Here is a 12841-nt window from a genome sequence, read left to right as displayed (position 1 = left end):
ACCAATGAATTCAAATTGACAATGAGCTGTACGACAATGGATTGGAAAGTGGACGTTTTTGATGTGGAAAACTTTGATACATTAATCGACAAATTAATGAGTGCTGTTTTCAAAAACCCGGGCCTAAAATTCCGGAAAACCATCTCGGAAACATCTACATATTTTTGATGAGTTAGCCTTTATGAAAACAGATATGCGACGCTCCAATAAAGAAATCGGGAGCTCTGACATTGCTATTGCCTTGCAGATGGTTAGCTGCAAATTTGTAAGACAAAGATACAGGAATTACTGTCAATTTAGACGCTTAACCCCATTACAGAGAGATGCTGACATTATGCTTCAAGCCCTAATTAAAACAAGACAGTGGCGCTTTTTGGTCTCTGATTAATGGACAAGACGCCTCTCTTATTACCTCTCAGCTGAATGCTGTTGCTGAGTCTATATGGGTCGATTTCTTTACAGTTTTATATGCCCCAGGTAAAGCCAAGCCTTTGCACGAGGCACCTCAGATTGATAGTGGTGTGATCTCACACTCCCATATACGAATAAAAGTGAATAGAGTGAAAGAGATGATTGCTCTCAGCAAGTCCTCCAGAGCTGCTGGTCCCAATGGCCTTACTAATAGGACCTTAAAGGTGGATCCAGTTAACTGGGCAAGCGCTTTGTTCATGCCCCTTAATAGTGTGATCACCTCAAACATATTCCCAAAATCACGGCAGACGGCCCATGTTGTACCTATTTTTTTCGCAAGATCAGATCCTAGAAATTATAGACCCATTTCTCAGTTAGATGTGGACAGTAAGATATTTGAGTCCCTCTTATTACAACAACATCTTGAAGCTTGAGCCACCTCTTCCAACAGGCTTTCCAAATTTCAGACAGGCTTCCGTAAAGCTCACTCCACAAATCTTAATGGTCTTACTTTGAGGGCTATCAGGAATTAGCTTGGTCAACCCCCGCTATCTGCGCGTATGTTGCCTCAGTGGACTTATCTGCATTTGACTCTGTCAACCGTATAGTATTATGGGGGAAGTTGGCTAGCTGGAGTGTGCCACAAGGCTTACTAAAATTATTAATAGGTCTTTATGAAAATTCAGGGATCCGGGTCCGAATGAATAGAGACGGTGCTGTGTCCAGGCGGATTCTCACACCTTCTTGATTTAGGAAGGGATGTATTCTAGACGTTTGCCTTTTTAATCTCTTCGTCTCTGGTGTAAATGATTATTTAAGTCCGGCTATGTTAAGCACCAAAAGTGGGTAATGTGAAAGTGTCCTGGCTCACCTATGCGGATTACTTTTTATTGTTTGACAACTCCCGTGTTGGCCTAAAAATGTTACTATCAGCATTTTCTTCTTTTGGAAGCAACTACGGCCTGCTCATTAATCCGATGAAAAACAATTCTCGCTTGAACTAGAAGTAAGAAAAGGGCAGCCTATATCTGGTCTTTTGAAAATGCTGTGATTAGGCTGTCTAAGAGTATGACCTATTTAGGTTTTTCAATATCTGCTACACCGGGATATTGCAATGTTAAACACATTCTCCTTCAAAAGACGATGCTGCTGTTAAATCAACTTCTAATGGTAAATCGAAAATTTTGAAGTATTCTATTATACCATCTGTTATATTTTACGGAGGAGATGTTATTCTGAAGATTACCTATGGGTTGAAACTATACTTTAACGTGGTTCCGAAATGGTTGGACCTGGTAGGAGCAAACATTTGGAGTTCCCAACGCTGTTCCCCTTGCAGCTCTCAGATTTGAGCTAGGCCTAATTTCAAGGAACTCGTGGTGGCAACAGTAAAGACAGACAAGTGATCACAGTTCAAGGGTGTTTATAAAACTCTATGCAGGTTAGAAAATGCCTAATCCAAGCCTAAATCTAAGATGGGAGCAAGTGTCGACCATCAAATGAAAAATAAGGCAGTCCTAGTGGCGTTGTGTCAAATAAAATGGGCCTGTACGAAGAAAAACCTATTGCCAATCATTACAACTAATACAAAATAATACAATAATACAACTAATGCAAAATAGTGTGGAATAATGTTCAGGAGAAAGAAAGAAGTGTTCACAAATAATATGTCAGGATGGGGTAGCCTGAGTCACCCTTCTCAACAGCACATTCTCGAGCTTCCCCAGCACGAGACAACAGTTCTGCTTTCTGCTATCAGGGCCGTCGATATCCAAGTCTCGTTTGTCTTGAAAGTCTCTTGCCTTTGAGGACCGGAGGTACTCACGATAACAAAATAAACAAATTAAGTTCTTTACAACAGGTACTGAGATGGTGATTATTTCCCCCCCGCCCCTTGCCCTGTGTCCCCCTCTTCTGGGCACTGACCCCTCTCAATTCTCAGCCTCCCTCCACCGGGTTCACTATGGCTTTTCTTCTTCACAAATCTTAATGTCTTTTTAAATAGTTCTCGCGGACATCCCTCTACCGGGTTCACCTTTGTCAACACACTGTTTCTTGGTCTTCCCCTTATAATCCGCAGTTCTTTGAACTCTTCACAATCTGCCACTTTGCGGGTTTCATTCAACATAGTTCAGTTTCTTACCCGCTTCCCCTTCGACTCACTGGCTGTGATGAACTACTTGGCTTTCCTCGCCTCTGGTGTCAAGGCCGGTACCACGGTAGCAGCAGTCTCCCTCTCTCTGGCTTATTGGCGTAGGCATGCCCCTTGTACAATTGACATCTGATGCTGGACTGTTGAGCTAGTGTCCTTGGGCTTACGTTTTCTTTTTTGAAGAGTTTGCAGTTTTGGGTTGGAAAGGGCAAGGTCACTTCTCCCTGGTCACCCTCTCAATTGTCGCTGCCTTTCTCCTTGAACTGCTGGGGTAGATTAACTGTCTCGTTGTGCGGTCTACCTTGCTCGTACTGTGCTCTCTTGCTCCACCTTTTATCCATGTGAGGAAGGGAAAGGGCCGTCAGGTGTGTGTGATTCTGGTCAATTGCCCGACTTTGCCTGAACATTGGATTGGGACATGTCAGGTAAACGGCTCTGGTGCTAGTCCATTCTCTTGCATGTTGTGTGAAAGTGTTTGTGTCAGGAAAGGGGGGGTGGCATGCTTTTGAATGTTGTACGTGGTAGGATGGGGAAAAGGTGTTGAAAGAAGGGGGATACTGCACCGTTGGTGTCCCACTTCCAAAGAACCCCCCCATCCAGGGGATCCTCCCTCACTGGTCCACTCCCAGGAACTGGATCCAATAGTGAGGGCCGTCTCTTGGCCACCTGGATGACAGATCCCCGGAGACTAGCTAGTGAGACACCTTCCCGTTTCTCACAACAGGTACAGTGGAAATGACTGTCCCTATATAAAAAAAATACTTCTACCAGTCTCTGCCTTCCTGTATGAGGAACTGGCCTTATGCATGCATCAGGATCCCCATGGTAGTTCTTGCAATTACAAAGCGTAGCTCCGCATATCATGTGAAAATCTACTGAAAAAATGTAACTTGGACACAAAAATTTTGTTGGGTAACCCCGTTAAGGTAAAAAACCTGCTATATGATAATGACCGGACGGAGGCATTGGAGAAATTCCATAGTTACTCATGCATGAGCCATCTTGTCCTTGAACACAAAAAAAGAGGAACATTATCGCCCTATCTAGTTCAATTCCCCAATAATCGGTATAGATAATTTTTGCTCAGATTTTGGTGGAATCTTATACCAACTAATGAAGTACTCTGGAGGAGAGGTTTGATCACATCAGCAGAAGATTGAACATGTAGATTTTGTTAGATCAAAGATAATGAGGAAATCTCTAAACATTTGAATTTGCATTGTCCAGAATTTGATCAATTGAGGATTAGTGATCTGTGGAAATTGTTCAGATTGGTGCAATGATGAATATCTTTGGCGCAAATATCTGTACAGTGAAAACATCTGATGGCTTAGCCGTAGCAGTATTTTTAAAAATAGTTTTAGCGAAGCGAATGTCCCAATAATAGCTTTTCTATTCTGTAAATTGTATGCACTTGAGTGCGAAAGCTTGTATAGTCTCGCAAAACACTGAGGTGCATGAACAATTCAATGCAAGTTTTAGTTGGATTTTTTATTTTGATAATTTTCTATTCGAGTCTATGTGAATTTTAAATATGTGAAACATTTTCATTATGTTTTAATGATGTATATGAGGTGCTGGTGAGGTTTTTTTAAACCATGTACAATAAAAAACAAAAAAATTGCTTATAAATCAAGTGGCTGAAGGCACAATCGGTTGGGAAATGTGTATTTCATGAGCAGCTATGGTACAGCTGCAATTAAGCCATTAACTCTCAGAAACATGCATTTAAAAAACACTGGCGTGCCTTTGCAGAGCAACATATAATGCTACTTGGTGATCAGGCTAGCTTACACAGAACACAGTAGGGTGTGCTTTAGGGTAACGGACGTAGGTGGTCAATGTGAGAGTGTGGAGGGGTAAAAACCCAAACACGTCCTGCCTCAAATGGCCAATCCATCTGTACCCCAATGCAATAGTTTTGGCTTATAGGTGCTGCTAAAGAGCCACCTAATAGCAACAACTCAAAAGGGGGCGGCACTCTGTATGTGCCAGTGGCACTTTTCTGCCCCCAATTTCAACAACTGTCTAATGTTGACTAGAACAGTGACAGAAGTTTGTTGTCTGAATGGATAGTGGGACAGTTCTCGGAAAACCACAGCTTCTAGAATCTGGAGAGAAAGCTTGGGCATATTCGGATTTGCCAAAAGAGAAAATGGAGGAGGTACTTATTGAAGAAAGAATTTGCGACACGGGAAACAAACAATTAGAAAAATACATTTGGATTACCAAATATGTGCAGTGGGAAAAAAAAGCCACCAGGATGTGAATAATCCTACAATGCTACTTTTGCTCACCCACGGGAAGGGACACATGAAGCTCGGGAAGCATTTGCTGTGACTGTTGGTAGTTAGTATACCTGGGGCAAGCAGGGGTTGCTGAAGAGAAGGGGTTACCTACGCTCTAAATACTCGCGATGACCAGGTAGGCAGAATACATTCTAGCCACGCGTGTACCAACTATACCAATACTTGTGAGTAGTGGTACCCTGAAAATCGAAACATGAAAGGAGAGCAAATTGCATTGTTAGCATTCTCAAAGGGGCTCAATCATTTCTTTGCACATCTGATTTTCCTTCTGGTTTAACACAAGATTGAGACTCGTGTGTGCACGATGGAGGCTCTACTAAATGGTTATTTTTAGTGTCTGTGCTTTAGGTGCATCAGGCTGAGACAAAGAGCGTATTCCAAAAGGGAACGACTCCGCAGTACCACTCGGTTTAAAACGTAGCTAAGTGATTTAAGCAACTCGCATGTTTCATTGCACAAAAGGAGTGAAAGTGAAGGCTAGCCAACCCTGAAGCATGTATGACGGTCGTGTGCATAACGTAAGGAAGAGCTGCTGCTTTTAAACATACAAGCACATCTTAAATATATAAACAGTAGGACTTCAATACAAGTAACTAGGTGTTTTGAAGATCACACTAAAGGAAAATATTCACAAACCGATCAAATTTGTAAAATGAGGAGTATTTTGTTATTAGATTCGGAAATTCCCAACACATTCGTTTAACCAAAACCTGGATATTTGGCCATTTTTATTCCGGAGCATGGACACATTAGAAAGGACTGGAAATGAGGATGCTGGCAACACTTCCAGTGTCGAGAGGAGCAAGGCGAACAGCTGAATCACGCCGGCTGGCATCACGCCCATGGGAAAGGCGAGCTTACCTCAAACAAGGCCAGGTTCCGATCATAGTAATCGCCTCCCTTGGCAGCTTCGGCATTGTTGAGGAAAGGGCTGTTCTCTTTGTGATTGCCATGACCTGCACAACGAAAGGAACGTTGAAAAAAATGTCATTGTTGATTTCAAAATGTGCCATTTTTAAACTTATTTCGTTTTCCTATTGAAACGCACATGAAAAATCCGTCAATTAGCAAAATAACAAGATGTCCCCACTGTAGAGGCTACTAAACATGCTCCCTGTGACAGTGTGTCATTCATATGATGTAGCGGGCATTGAACAGGATATAGCATTAGCCATTACCAGTTTAAATGCAAGCACCCCCATGTGCAACAGACAAAATGGCGCCGGCTAAGAGCGACTCCTCTCGAATTTCACAACGTTAGCCCAATGGAAGTTGTGCCTGGAGCATTGTAAAAGCCATGTAAATTACAATTGCATAGCCAACTTAGTACCTATACTAAAGGGGTAACAACCACACATTCTACGCCTTTCTTTACCCATTTGCTGGATACACACGACAACACAAGTGCAGTTGTTTGGGGATGTACTGGCACTAAAGACAAACGTAATATAACCTAAATGAAAAACAGGATATATACGTACACAGCAACAAATGCCTTTTTGTGTACATTGACCACTAATATTCAGAAGACATGGCAGCTTCAGAGCACTACCATACTTACAAGGATAGTGCACACACATAAAAAAGAAGCATTGGCAATGCCAACAGTTTGGGCTTTTGTGTAGGCACAGGGAAGGCACTATCCAAGCATCACTCTGGTTTTATTAAATGGTAATTGATGGTATCGGGTGCAAGTACCTGGGCATCTAATAGCGGTGCCTAGCAAATGCCTAATAGTTGTACACAAGTTAAAAAGTTGGCTTTGCCAATGCTAATTTTTAAAAGAACTTCAGCGGAGGGCACACATGGTGCTTATACATTGAGGGGCTGAAGGCAGACGTGGTTAAGACCTTTTAATTAAACCAGTAGCGCATTTACAGCTTCAATAAAGTCATTATCTCTTAGAAGACTACCAGTGTTTTTCAAAGCAAAGTTTGATGGTAAGGCTTGAATAAAGCAAGCTCAAAGAGTTGCCATGTTTTGGGAGGGGCAGGAACTGGGTGGGAATGGCCAAAGGAATTAGCATGGTGAGTCAATGGGTGGGCAAATAACCAAACAATACCTCCAAGCTTTGTGTCCTCCTCATATGCCATTTCTCTCCTTCTGTACAACCCTATTGTAATAGTTTCGGCTTATAGGTGGCATTGCCACCTAACAGCCCAAACTAATGAAAATTAGACACACACACACCCTATTTTACTCAAAATCCACTAAGAACCTTAACAGTTACCTCTGATCCGTAAACTAGTTGGGTTCTGGAGAACTTGTCTGATACATCGTTTTAGACCGGTTATTGTTTTTTGTCGGTATTGAACTGAAAGATGGAGTTGTTTTTCATTTGCATGATGATATAAATAAGAAACTTCGTTCATTTTAAAAACAAATGTGGTGGAAACTTGAAATTCCTAAAACATCGATTTTGCCTATAGTGGCGGTAGTGGATCCCTGAGAAATCTAGGAAAGATGAATGACAGCAGAACAAACCCGTTCAGAGACTCAGTCAGGGAAGAGGGGATGTGATATGATTGAAGTAGTAGGGATGCTGGTTTCTCAACTGTGGTAAGTTGTCAGTAGGTATGCGAGACTGGCCAAGGAATTTTTAGCTCAATTTAGAGCCGAACATATGGTACAAAGCCTTGGACAGAGCAACACAGAAGTTACGCTGAGAGGTAGACTGGTCAAGGAGGAGCTCGCCAAGATGTTTAACAATGTTGGAATGCCATTATTGCACATAATCAGATTTCTTAGTAGAGTTGCCTCGTAATTGAAGAAATTGAGTGAATGGGAGGTCATCAGGAAGAATTTTGTGATGTTGACTGGAGTAATGAAGAATAGTGTTCCTGCCAGTGGGCTTTTTGTACAACCTGGTGTTGGTCAGCTTCATGTTTAATGTTAGGATCTAAAAAAGCAATTTCCATCGTGCCTGTACTCCATTGTGGGATGTTCTGACCCACTAGTCTATGCCCTGCAACATCACTGTGCGCTGCTTTCATCAGAAACAACAGAACGGCCGCCGGAAAGCCTTATGCGCGCAAAAAATATGTGAGAAGTGCGCAGGGAAACCTGAAAAATAGGTCACTGATCCATTTTTGCCTATGTCAGTGGTAAAACGGGAGACCACACTGCCAAAACCTATCGTTGGGCTGCCCACAGAGTAAAATAGAACTGCTTGAAAAGACAGTGCTACATCCCAAGGAAAACCCAGAAGTGCCTAAAATCCGTTTTTCCTTGGCTGTTAAATTTGCAAAATAATGATTCTCAAACAGCAGAGAAGATCCAACATCCTTGTGGGGTATTCACCATTACCTTATTTAAGGAACCCCCATAAGCACAATGTCAGGAGAAACACCTTTCATCATAACAAAAAAAATCCACATTCAAAAGGTGCTTGCATGGGAAAAATATGTCAGAAATGGGCGCAGTACCGCCGCTCGCCTCTGTCATGAGCTCTCATTACTTATACTGTCAGTTTAAAACTTCTGTCTTAAATCAAATTGTAGAAAAGAAGAGACTTGCCGTCAACAACATGGGTTGCTACAATTCAATTTTTAGGTTTTAAAAAGACTGGAATGAAGAGATTTGTGTGGATATTTGTAGAAAATGTAAATTGTATTCTAGAAAAGGCCATTTTTAAACAGTGATTTAAAGTGAATTAATGGCAGCGACACTGGACTTCAAAGACATTCCACAGCTTCTCCCCAAACAAAGGAATTTTCCTCCTGCTCAGGAACTGGCATTGAGTTGTTAAGCGAAGGGGGAGGAGATTTTGGCACGTTGCTCTGAGTAGCGACAAAAGGCTCCCTTGACTGAAAGGAAACGCAAATTCGGGCGTCAATAGAAACCAACTGCTAAGGAAGAGAGGCTCAGGTTGCTCTGGCCCAGCCAAACCTTGGAGGCGGAGCTAGACTGATATGTGTATCTGAAATTCCAAGGAAATATCTTTTTGGAAAAAGACTCATAGAAAACTGAACAATTTGGAAAAATTTGTGTTTTATAGGTTGTTAATTTAAAAATGCCGCTCACAATTTGAAACTACTCTGAACCCTGTGCGATATTCAGAGACCGGACTACTAAAATGTTGAGATTGTAGCAATTGTGATCATGCTAGGAATATGAAAGTTTACAGGATTATGCCCACATGTCTTGCACATGTATGTGGAAAAATGTGTACAGATCTGACACTGGGTAACCAACCAAAAGCGAAAAACTGTCAGTTTTGAACCAAAACTCTTAAGAAGATGAGACTCGGACGGAAACATGCTCCATTTAATATGTGATGTGGATATGTATTAGCAAATTGGTGATATTGTAAATATGCTTTATATGAAAAATAGGTTTTCTGTGTAGAAACAAAGGGGAGGTTTTTCCCTGGATTGTAAATTGTAGCCTCACTATGACACTGGGTTTCTTTCTCAAATCAGGAGAGAGGGAATACTTTGACCAATCGGATCCCTAGAGAGTGGGCTTAGTATAATCAGCCTACCCACCCCTTTGGAAAATATAGAACTAGGGACTGTTGAGGACCTAGAGACACACACACACATTCACCCATCAACTGATTTACTGGCGAAGCGCTCTGCAGGAGAACCCAGATCCAGACTCCAGAACTCTGAAAGCAGAAGGCCTAATTCTAAAGCTGGACTCTTCTCAGCTAGGCCTTTAAAATCTTGCAACCTGATTTTAACTCCAGACTTCCAAGAGGCACATCAAAATTGAACAGCCTGGCTGTGCTGTTTTCTGCTTCTTGCCAAGAACTCTTGCTAGAACACAGAGATCCAAACCAGTAGAGCAGAGCTGAAACCAGATAGCTGAAAACTCCAGAACCAACCCGTCAGAGCCAGTCCAGAGGGCCGTGCAGAGACAGAGTGCCGTGCTGAGAGCAGAACTAAGTGAATGAATCCTGTCCGGTGGGCTAACAGATTCCAGTCCAAAACCTTTGACCAGATCTTTGACGGGCCTATTCCAAAACCATAGTTGTGAGTATCTAGCATAGAATTGTCCATAGCCAATCTCTTATCCTTAAGTAATCCAATCCAACCCATTCCATCATATCCAGACTGCATTGTAGAATCTCTTGTTTTTCTTGAATCTTTCCCTCACCCATATAGTCCTTTGATAATTGTAGTGATAATATCATCTTTGCGCCAATATTTTTGCCGAAGAAAGACAAGTGTCTTGGCGGGCAAAAGTCAGAGAAGAGGCGCCGCTGTTCTGGTGGCTGTCCGTTGGGTATCTTGCATCTTCATAGCCTCCCCTAGTGTTAAGAAATCCTTGTTGGTAATATTGGAAAGCACATCTTTCATTTGAAAATATTGACTCTTTTCTGAGAAAATTCGACCTTTACTAAAACCTCTAAATTTTGAACCGTAGATGCTAGAAACAAAATTTAAATGTCAGATTGAACATCCTCAGCTTTCAAACAAACCCAAAACCACATTCCTACTCCTTATAGTTTTTCTGTCATCGCGTTTCTCGCGCGCTGAAAAGTTTGCCGCGATTCTGCATTTGGCTCAATTGCATCACATGTAAAATAGCTATTTCTTGCATTCAACCTCTGAATTCAGTTTCCTATCTGCAAATAATTCAATCCTCATTGCTAGTGCTTACCTGAAGCTATCCAAAGCGGCTCCCACTAGTTTTGAATCCAATATAGAGAATTAAATTCATTTTTAGCATTTTTCCCATTCATTACAAGCCACATTTAAAAGCATTTGACCTGTTTAAAATCATTCCTGTTTCTCTGCTTACTGGGGGGAATTGGGATTTGAACTGCATTTGCTGAGATTGTATATTCCTGAAACCTGTTTTCTCTCTTTCCATCTCTATATTGCATATTAAGTGGGGATTGAGTAGTATCAGGGGGGAAAGAGTGATTACATTGCATTTGATTGAACACACAAGTATTATTTCTGTGCCGCATTAATTTCCTATCATAGCATTTCATTGAACCCACACAAAGTTTTATTCTATGCTACATTATTCTTCTCATCCATACTCCTCCTGATTAAAGAGATTGTTGATTGTAATATCACCCAACGCTGATCATTGTATAATATTAATAGTGTGATATCGAGATATTTTTCAAATTCATAAAAGTGTGATATATATCTTGTTCAAATCCATAAAATCAATCTTTTTACTTTGCAAAACAACCTTCTTCTTGGTTCAGTGAGACCGGGGGGGATTCAAAGAGAGGGGCGTGATATAAGGGTACATCATTCAGAAATAAAAGAACTTTAGACAAAAAATATATAATTAAGGGTTCCAGCTGGGCATCACACGCTAGGCATTGATTTAGGTGGTGTGCCGGGTTGAAACCACTTACAAATCGGGGGCTCGGCGCAGGATTTCTGAATTAGATATACCACTTGTGACTGCTTAATACAGTGTGCTTACTGACAGGGTACATACATCCTGTTGGGCTACCACACTGTGTTACAATGTGAAAAGCACCCCACAAAAGGGAACGCACTAAGGAATCTGTCTGTTTTGCAAAAATAAAAGAAAACTTCTGTAAGTCAGGGAGGAAATTAATATTTCCAGAATGGCGACTTTGGTAGAGATGAATATGGCTAAACAACACCTATTGCATACATTATTTGTGAGAGGTGAATGGACAGAGCAGGATCAGAATGTGTGGTTGCAGGTAATCACAGAACAGATCACTGCAACAGGGTTAGATATATGGCAAGATCAGGGTCCCTTACATATGGCCCTGAGTGAACTATATATGGCCCCTAAGGCAAAGGAAGAACAAAACAAGATTGTCAAAATAGCAGCATATCTATACTTGTATATTGGAGCCATACAGGATAAATATGCTGAAGGCCAAGATCTGGCAAGTAAGCAACTGCAGGCATTAGGAAAGGCCCAAACTGACCTGGACTCTTCTGAGCAGAGGCTACAGAGGAGCCAGGAGTCAGAAAATGAAAGTAGGCAGTATATAATCAAAATAAAAGAGGACATGGGTATCCTTCAGCAGGAAAAGGCAGAACAGGATACCAGAATTCTGGCCTTGCAGAAGGAGTACAAAGAAAGTTTGGACTCTCTACTGCAGAGCCAGAAAGAGCGGGAGCAACAAAAACTTTAACGGGGCATGCACAGAGCAGGAAGTCACCCTGCAAAGCCAATTAGATATAGAGAAAGAAGAGAGCAATACATTGATTTTGAAAGACCTGGATACCCAGGCAGAATTTGATGAAGAGTGCCAGAAAGCTGGTGTGCTTCAAAGACAGAGGGACGACCTGGAGGCACAGAGGCAGGCTCTTGCTCAGGAAAGGGACACCTTAGGCCAGGAAGTCTGTCACTTAAAAGAGAAGACTGCGCATGCACGCGCGACGCATGCGGACCTAAGCACTTCGGCTCCCGGCGGCCGCTACATTTATCCTCTTTTGCTGCATGAAGGTACCCCATCTGCTCATGAGCAGCGACGGACATACTTGTACTGCTCTCGCTGCAATTTGGGGAACAACCGGACCGGGGGACGCCAGTAATGGACAGAAGATTGCCGCCGGCGTGTAATATGCGGCCAGAACACTACTCCCCTGCCGAGACACTCTGACACAGAAGAGCCTGGGCAGAGGGACACGCCGGAGAACGCCGGCAGACCAACAGAGGAAACCCCTTGTCGCTACTCCGGCACCACTGGAGTCATAACTGGGGTCCCTCCCACCTGCCTGATTCCGCCCGATCCTGGGACACCACAAGGCGCTGGGTTCGGAGCAGCTGCTCCCACTGATATACCGCACCCCTCCCTTGCCCCAGCGGTGCAACACACTTGAGAAGCCACTTCCTTCTTTCCTGGACTTGCAAGAAGACCCCGTGGGCCCAGCTCCAACGTACAGGCCTACGAGCGGCCCGGGCGCTCGCCCTAGAACCGGGCCCACACCGCCAGCCTTCCCCCAGTGATTCTCCCCTCCCCCCCTCAGCGAGACTATCGCCCAAGGTCGAGTCGCGGCACGACTGGAAG

At 42.7% G+C, this 12841-nt stretch overlaps 1 protein-coding gene across 4 annotated transcripts in view; it reads right to left on the bottom strand.

Annotated features, from left to right (window-relative positions):
* The window catches only part of SLC12A4 (solute carrier family 12 member 4), a 1569223-nt gene that overhangs the window by 956078 nt on the left and 600304 nt on the right, over positions 1–12841 (bottom strand). For all 4 annotated transcript variants that reach the window (XM_069639659.1, XM_069639652.1, XM_069639655.1 and 1 more), the window contains exon 2: positions 5734–5828. In XM_069639659.1, coding sequence (XP_069495760.1) covers positions 5734–5828 — 95 coding nt within the window. The remainder of the gene's footprint in view (positions 1–5733; positions 5829–12841) is intronic.

Source organism: Ambystoma mexicanum, chromosome 1q, assembly GCF_040938575.1.
Source record: "Ambystoma mexicanum isolate Mex_15411 chromosome 1q, UKY_AmexF1_1, whole genome shotgun sequence".
Classification (NCBI taxonomy): Eukaryota; Metazoa; Chordata; class Amphibia; order Caudata; family Ambystomatidae; genus Ambystoma; species Ambystoma mexicanum.
The sequence above is the reverse complement of the archived record's forward strand: the minus strand, read 5'-3'. Positions and strand labels throughout refer to the sequence as shown.